Source organism: Nestor notabilis, unplaced genomic scaffold (genome assembly GCF_000696875.1).
Source record: "Nestor notabilis isolate BGI_N333 unplaced genomic scaffold, ASM69687v1 scaffold22249, whole genome shotgun sequence".
NCBI classification, from domain to species: Eukaryota; Metazoa; Chordata; class Aves; order Psittaciformes; family Psittacidae; genus Nestor; species Nestor notabilis.
Window position 1 is genome coordinate 237 of NW_009945350.1, and position 8924 is coordinate 9160.

At 46.7% G+C, this 8924-nt stretch overlaps 1 protein-coding gene across 1 annotated transcript in view; it reads right to left on the minus strand.

Annotated features, from left to right (window-relative positions):
- Window positions 1-2772: 2772 nt before the first annotated feature.
- RNF43 (ring finger protein 43) overlaps window positions 2773-8924 on the minus strand; it is a 12396-nt gene continuing 6244 nt past the window's right edge. Inside the window, 2 exon segments of the mRNA XM_010022849.1 lie at window positions 2773-2816; window positions 8854-8924. The exon segment at window positions 8854-8924 is cut by the window's right edge and continues 15 nt beyond it. Coding sequence (XP_010021151.1) covers window positions 2773-2816; window positions 8854-8924 — 115 coding nt within the window.

Sequence of the window (8924 nt, forward strand, 5' to 3'; positions counted from 1 at the left end):
GGGTTCGGGTAGAGGGAGTTTGGGATGCTCTGGCTTCCATCGGTTTTCAGCTGGGACTTTGGAGGCAATGAAGGAAAACAAGCTCTGCTTCACTGCAGTGAGGCTGAAGAAATTTCGTGACAGAGCCCAAGGGTCCTGAGCACTTGAAAGCATCGCCCAGAATGAGAAGGGCAGGAACTGAGAGCGGCCTTTTCTCAGATACTGCTTCTTCCCTTCCAGGCAGCCTAGGATAGAAGTCCATCTACTGAAAGGACCTTAAAAACCACCTTCCTGGAGAGTTCCTCCCTCTCCTCCCGCCCCCAAGAACCCCCTGAGGCAGACCTGCATGTTCTCACTCGGCTCAGCATCTAGGATGGCTGTTTTCTGTAAGAAAAGGAGCAGCAGCATAACATCAGGAAAGGAAAACACTTTAAAGGAGGCATTGCCCTGCGCAGCCCAGTAATACTGCAGTAGGGAGTGGAAAGGGTGCATTAGTGCTGACCACTTTCTCCAAGAATCTTGAGGCTTTCTGCAGATTCTAAGCCCTCTGTTTTCTTAAGGATAAGGAAGGAAAGAGAGGAGGACTTTTAGGCTGCAGACTATATGGCCGTTCCTTTGAGGCAGTGAAATGCATCCCTGGAGGCTCACAGCTTTCTTATGAGGAAACCAGTGGGAGCACCTGCACTTCATGACCCTCCTTCCTGTGAAGTCATCTGAGCCCTCTAGGATGGTCAAGGATGTAGGGAGCTGGTTGAGACAAGCCATGGACAACATGCACAAGAAGCTGAACAGGGGGAATCTCCTGTTTTGTTGGGGTTTTTTTTTTTCCCCTCTAGCTTAAGACAGACATCCCTGCAAGGGAGAAAGAAATCTGAGCTTGTGTCTTCTGTCTTCTTTGTAGAACAGGCAAGAAGAGCCTGGAAAGATTAAAATATAGTTATCGTGGGTTCTTTGATGAAAGAAATTCAACTCTTCTTTAGACTGAAAGGTCCTGCAGTGACTTGGTCACAGAAGACAAGAAATGAACACTAACAAGGGAATAACGTTTTGTTTTGAACAGTGCTATTGCCTGACTTAGTATCATCACTTAAATGTCAGTGACTGATTAGCAGCTGAGACATGCCTTTTCCAAAGATGAAGGGCAGCAAACCCCACAGAAAGCTTTTCTCACCAATAAAGGAAGGCAGAGGTAGGATCATCCTGAACTGGGACTACACAACCCATGCAGTCTCTTGTACTGGAGAAGCAGCTGCTGCTTTAAAGGAAGACACAGAAAGGTTACAGAGCACTGAGCAGTCTGTCCGTACACTGGGTTTCAAACTGTCAGGAGTTACCTTCAGCTCCAGTGTTGTATCCTCACCAATGCTGTATTACTATTAACTCTGGGAACACTTGGCACCACAGAAATGGGCACTTCATGTGGGAATCTGGCCAATTCTTTGGCCTGAATGATCACTGAGGGCAATAAACTCAATACTCTAATTCCCTGCTGAATTAAAACTGGTTGGGTTCTGGAAGTTTTTAATTTGGGCAGTCTTTATTTTACTTGAATGCCCCCAAATTACGAGATGTAGAAAATAAGAACTAGTGACATTAAAAAAAAAAACCCTCCACAACTGGGAGGTTAAAAAATTGTAATAAACCAAGAACATAGCGATTGTTCAAGTTTTCTCTCTCACTTCATCAAAATGTTAGAAAAGTCAGAAGGGTATTTTGAAAAATTCCTTTGCAGGATCATTTTGGGTGTCTCAGAAATACGACAATAAGGCTGGGTGATGGACGGGGCTCTGCTCTGCATTTATTATGGATGCTTTTCCTGGGAATTTTGCTGTGTCTTGAGGCAACGAGAGAGGAAGGAGAGAAGCAAGAGCCACATCAAGGCAAAGATTTTCCATGATGCCTGAGATGGGAGCATCTCAGGTTTGAAATATGCTCAACAAATGAGTTGCTCTTAACAGAGCCAGCCATCACACCTATCTTGAGAGTAGGTGGAGGACTTAGAGGATGAGTGAGGGACTTGCACACATTGCCAGATGAGATTGCTCTTCCCACTGCAATGGGAAGAGTCTGACCAAACTCCTTCCCAGAAATGCTGATATTGTCCCTGTGTCTTCACCTCACCCGCTGTTGGCAAAACACAGCAAATGGCTGAGATGGCGTCAGCTGAGGGACAGCGAAGAGATCAGAAGTGGTGAGAGCTGTTGGTTTCCAAAGAAGCCAGAAGCAGCACCTTGCAGGGCAGACTTGTGGGTGGCGAGATGGAGAATAGCTTGCTCCTGTGTCTGAAGTAAGAGTGGAAAAGTTAAATTAAGAAGTTTGGCTTTTGACCTAAGTGAGGAAATTAAGTCAGGAGCTACCAGGCCACAGAAAGTCATTTCTGCAGCTTTTGGTCTTGAAGGTTTGTTTATTTTTGAGGTGTTTAGCAAAACCTTCCGTGGCATGAACACGCCAAAATAGCAGCTTGCACTGACTGCGCGAGCTCTCCAGCTGGTGACTCCCAACTCTGATCTCTGATCGAGCCAGCCCACGCAAATGGATGCCACAGGATGAAGATGGGCTGCCTGTGCCTTCAAAGGAGGAGGGGACCTGGAGAACACGGCACCGTGTTTGTGTGACCATCGCAACATGGGAACATACGAAGAGACCACAAGTGCTTATTTGTAGTCTGCACCCTGGCGTGGGCCCTGCAGGTCAGGGCTGTGCAGAGAGCAAGATGTGAGCTCCTTGACGGCTGGTACACTGAACATCTTTGTCCACTCCAGCTCTCCGGTAAGGAAACAGGCCAGTGTTTTACTAAACTGAGTGTTCACGGACATCCTGGACCTCCTCTTCAGATCCTGCATTCAAAGAAAAGGAAACAGAAAAATGTTCACGCAGCTGAACATTCCCGGGCTCTGCAGCCATGACCCTGCAATACAGAGAACAGATGCTCCAGCAAAAGCCACTAAGTTTCTCCCAATATTTTGGAGGGACTTTCCTGGCCGCCTCCCCAGTCAGTTTATTCCTGAAAGCTAAAGCACAACAAAATGTTAAGGTAAGATGCCAAGCTACTCTTCAAATATTTCAGAAGATACAGGCTAAGCACGATGCACCCTAGGGCTCACACTGGTACTAGCTGTTTGCTTTTGAGGCTTTTTGATGTTTGGTCTTCGAGGAAAATCTGTATAGCCATTAAAAAACCCAGTAGCAACAGAATGTAACACCAATTCATATTTTCACAGTGGCATGGCAGCACCTACCAGGGACAGGGGACAACAACAGAAGCTCCAGACAACAAAAGTAGACTGCAAGTGATATGCGCATGCAGGCAAGGGATGGCACGTGCGTTTCAGAGTGTACAAGAAGTTGCACAGGTTGCTTCTGAGTCCCAAACAAGCCAAATCCAATGAGTGGTGTTTGGCCATAAATGCCAACCCCTCAGGCCCAGCCAGCAAGGACCGCAGCTCATGCTCTTCACCAGCCCCTTCTGCCTGGTGAACTGTCGACAGGCAAGTACTGAGCAGTTTACTTTGAAATTTCAACATAATCCAACTGCCTAGGAATGGCACACCCCCAGTTACTGCTTCAGATAGGCCCTTTCTCTCTCAGTGACTGAGTGTTGACGCACACACCACAGTCCCAGATGTCTCTCAAGTCTGCAAGAGCTCTCACGCAGGGCCAGTGTAGCCCAGTAAAGGCATACAGGTATTATTTTTGCACATATTCCTTTTCCTGAATGTTCCTGAGATCAAAAGGAAACAAATGTGCATACAGGTATTCACAGAGAGCAATTCAAAACAACTTTTCAGAACGGTCATAGCAAACTCTTTGTTTCTTATAAATGACCAGCTGGAGGAACAGGACCTGTGAAAATTAAATCTATGGGAAGAAAACAAACAAATGAGATTCTGCTTTGAAAAGGAAATGCACAGACACAGTGTTATACACGTACATACATGTGCAGGCATGGCCAAAGTACCAGAAGACAGAGTTTGAGTGTATCTGGCGTTTGTGTCACTGGTACATTGAATAAGCCATTGCCAACTGTTTCTCACACACACCAGCTTAGTGCAACACAAAAGAGACTGCACAGCTTTGATGACTCTGGGATCAGATGCTCTGAGGCACCCAGACAACATTATTAAAATGTTTTTCTGAAAATCATGCCTGTGTGAGCGTCCCGTTACCCAGAAAGAAAGGGAGGATATAAAAAGGTCTTGGATTGGGAGTGGTGGTAGAGCCTGTGCTGCTGAACTGGCCATCAAGACCCACACAGGGCAATGAACTGAAGGATCACACCTTGGGGATACAACAGAAGTCTTGTTCTTTGGATACCAGATTTTACTGGTAGGTCTTTTTCTGCTCTCTAATCTCTTTTCCCCTCTGTAGTAAAGATCAAAGGCATGACAGGAAAGGGAATAGCTAAGAGGATGAGTAGGAGATGGGGGTGGGGTGGGGGGATGCTGAAAGCATCTCACAAGGTGAGATTTCCCAGAGAGAGAAATCAAGAGATTTCATCTGCTGGGAGTAATGTAGCTGTTCTGGGACCAGTTCCGTGCACGCCAAGGTGGTTTACAAAGCCATCTAGCTGTAACTCACTGCTAGTTGTCTGACTTCTCTTTAAAGGGTCCATTCAGCATTGCTTGAGGATTGATTCTTCAGTGAAACAACTCCCAGGCATAGTCTCCCAGGCAAGACAGCCAGGGATGTATCTTTATGCAAATGCCACCAGGAAAAGCTGGTGGAGGTGCTCAAGGAAGCAGGATAAACTCCAAGATCATGCAGGCATCTTTGGGATCATCAGCAGAGCCCTGGCGATGGCTGCGGGCAGCGTTATTCCCTGTGATGCCAGTGCATGGCACTGCCTGCACAAGTGGAGTTTCTCCAAGGGCCATGGACCAAGACAGCCTCACCTTGCAGCTGGGTGAGGCAAGCACATACCTGGAGGGTGCTGCATCCCACTGGAGCACCCTCAGCTTCTGGAAACCCTGGTTTAGGGACTTCCTGAGCCAGAGAGTGTATTTGCATCTCTGCATTTGATAGCTCTTGATCTAGGCTCTTGAACCCATTTTATTTCTGGCACCTATGTCCTCTGGGCAATGAGCACCAGTTTCATCACACACCATGTGTTACTTTATAGGGTGTTTTAAAGCTTCTGGTTCCCATTTGATGCCACCTCTTTGTTATAAGCACTGGTGAACCTCTTTTATCTGCCTTCTCTCCTGATTTCATATCCTCTCTTTCATATCCTCTGCTAATCATCTTTTTTCCCACATGAAAGTGTCTATATTCTTTCTGTTTTCTCAGAAAACCCTCATTGTTAGGACTGGACCCGATACCTTTCTACACTTCTCCCAGGTCTGATACACCCTTCTTTGAGAAGTGCTGGGCAGTGGCATGTCCTAGCTGTGAAAGCTCTGCACACTTACACAGCTGCATGATGGCACTTGCTGCTTGTTCCCCATTTGTTCCCAGCTACTTCCTACCAATAATTTGATTTTTACTTAGGAGCAATTCTGCTTGGGTGTGGCATTTTGTGCTACTTCCATTGCCTGATAAGTCAGCAATAGGCAATCCTTTATAACCACTTTATAACCAGTTTTAAAGCTGACAATCCCGAATATTTTGTCTTTTATAAACTCTTTTATAAACTATCTCTTCTCCTTGTCCAGGATATTTATGAGCTTGCTGAAAGGTGCAGACAGTTGGAGAGCTCCACTTTCTTCCTTCTCTGAGTAACTCTCTTCCATTAAGAACAATCTGCACTTTGTCTCCTATTTTTTAGTGAGTTATTTACCTGTGAGAGTACCTTCCCTTTTATCCTTCGAGAGCTTAATTCCCCTAAAATATCTGTGAGGCGTTATCTCTCTCTACAAAATCTGTGTTGCCTCCTCCCCTGGTTTTCACATTGAGCCATGTGCCTACAAGTCAGACCCTGTATTTGAATTTTTAACAATTTGCTTGGCAGGAAAGTCAGGCTCATCATTCTGTGGCTTCAGCTGTTTCAAGCTAATACTGCCCTCAGCTCTTCCTTCTGGCTCTAGGCATGGGTAACAGATTGCAGCCCATGTTTGTGAGTTAGCAGTTCTGTGCTTGAGTCCCTGCACGACGCCCATGTAGGTGCTCTGTAGCTCTGGCGATTCATTACTATCCCCTTTACTGATGCGTTTCAGAAATGCTCAAATTGATGATTTGCTTTATGAGGGATCCTCTGCCCCATGTGCCAGAGTAAGAACCTCTCCAAACACTTCCATGCTGATTCCATGCAAGAAATTCAGTTTGCTTTTCTGCTATGCAGTTACAGCCCTTGCACATCCCTCTTAGACCTGTGTTACTCCCTGGACCTGCAGAGCCACTGGCAACTTTCCTGCTCCTGATGCAGTTCAAACTGTTCGCATTACTAGTCTTTCTCTTTTCCACAAGTTGTTCACAGCAATCATCTTCCCTGTCACTGTGGCTCCACGCTCAGCTTTGCTCTTTTCTGATTTCTTGGTCTAGCCACACCTTTGCTTTGGAAGAACAGCTTCTTGCTTCTAATTGCCCTTGCTGTTGCTTGGCCAACCCTTTTCTGGGGCTTTAAATGATCCTTGTGCCCAAAAGCATCTTATTCTTTTGACTGCTTCTTTTAGTACTATTTGAAGAAGGTTCTCATGTATATGTAGGCTCCTCTTTTGCAGCCTGTGCTAGCGCAGCACATTAGAACCCTAACATCATACTCCTCTTACTTAGGTGCAATTGGGGATTTTTGTGTTACCTGTCATTGGACTTTATACTCTCCTTAACACACAGTGTCCCTCCCATGCCACCAGAAGAGACACATTCTTCTCTTCTCTGTAATTTTACCTGGGAATTACAGGGGCCCACTGTTTCTTTTAAGCTGGGTTTCTAAAAGGTTTATGTCAAAACTTTACTTTAAAGCTGGGCTTTCTAATTCATCCACTTATATTTTTAGCCTTACAACATTTATCTAGAGGCATATTATACATTTCTTCTTCGTTTCCTTGTCTATTTTTTTGTGACCTGCTTACATGGGACTGTCTATTGAGATAATTTTTTGCTCTTTTAACTTGTTCTCTATTGATTTATGACCAGTAACTCTGAGATGGTGTTATGGCAACCAAAGTGTTTTCAGCTTGATGGCTTTTCTGCATAAGCCCTGCTCCCACTCTCTTGAATTGTCCTCAGTTCCTAATAAAGTTAAATCCTTTCTATGTATTTTCTCAATCTTACAAGGAGATTCCAACTCTCTGGCTGGTCCTGAAAGGATTCACAGATGCTACTGCAATCAAATAGACTGAGTCACAATGTGCTTTCCAACACATTGGTCCTTCTAGCCCCTGGAAAACGGAGGTAAGAGGGAATGAAGGCTGTGTGTGCTTGGCAAAGCACACTGGCACTTGCTCTGGGTAGATGGCAAGAGAGCTTTCCCCCATCACACCATCAGGAGGTGGGCACACATCTGGGCCACTGGGGCTCTCTACAAAAAGACGGAGGCATCACAGCATAGACTTTTGCCATGCCTTGGACACTGCGGCACCCACCACCATGTGAGGTGCACAGACTCCAGCTCCTGTGGCCTGGGGAGTCCTCCCAGTTTCATTTTGAAATGCGAGCTCAAAGCAACTCCTGAGCAGCCTGCCCCTCATGCCAGGGGGACTCTCTCCATGTGGAGGTCCCTTGCTGTGACGCTGCGAGGGCTGTGTCCTGGCAATATCGCTGCCCACTGGATGCAACTCAGGGGACATCAGCACTCAGAGCTACCTGCAAACCAGGGAGATACCAGTACGCTGGTGCCTTCTTGTCTCTCCAAATGGCAGCATCCCTCCAGGCCCTTTGAAGAACTCATCTGGAGTGTCAGGCACTTCTGTGCCTGGGAAAAAACCTCTGTTCCTGGGAGTCTGGGAGCGCGGAGTGCTGCAAGCAGCCAGCACTGGGCCCCATCCAGCCTCTCCCCCTTTGCTGCTGCCTTCTCACAGGCACTCCAGCACCAGGAGCCTGGGTGTGGCAGAGGGCTGGATAGACGAGCATGGGGAGGAAGTTATTATCTCCATGGCACAATGGGCCCAGTGAGTCATGAGTTTAAGGCCAGCATTTTAACAGAAATTAGGCAGCTCAATCTGTATTTGGTACCTAAATCAAAACGATTTGCCCGAGGAGCTGCAATGAGTCAGTGGCAGGGTGAGGAAGGGAGCCAGGCTCCGCTCGAAGCCAGCACCTGCCCATGCTGACTCGCAGGTTGCCTTGTTCAGAGGAGCATGAGAGAGCAAGACCTGGGAGCTAAACTCAGGCTCTTTCAAACGCATTTCCCCTCTCTCTGTGAGAGACGTGCAGCAGTTAGGCAAAGGGCCAAACTTTAATTATGTCTGACTCCCAAACGATGCTAAAAAGCAACTCTCACACAACAGAGGCAGGTGAGAGATGAGGCATGTGCAAATCCATAAACTCATTTAGTCTGTTTTCCTACTACTACTGGCAATGCACACTTCCTTCCTTATTGATTCAGTTAGTGAGGGTTGCCAAAACAACTAGAGCCCAATAAGCCTTGACTCTGCCAGTGAGACATTCAGACTGATACAAGGACACCGAGAAATCTGCTCCCATCCCTTCATGTGGGAGATACTCCACCTGCTATAGATGATTAGTTCAAAATACCACCTTATTCCTCATGTGTATTATTTTAGGATGAGACTGCAGGGTTTGGTGCCCTCATTAACAGCCTTGCTAATCGTTCAAGGCCATCATCTCCAGACAGGTGAGCTCTGAAATGCTTCTGTTGTCAGCAGTCCTGCAGGAAAGCCCACTGTGAAGGTACCAGGTCTACTGTCAGCAGAGTACCTTCAGCAAACCACCCTCATTCACTTGCTTGCTGCAAGAAGAGGCCAACACCAGACTTACCCTGACTACCCTGTTGAGACGGGCAGCGAAGTTGAAGACTCAAACTGTGTCTGGGGGTGCCTGTCCCTGAG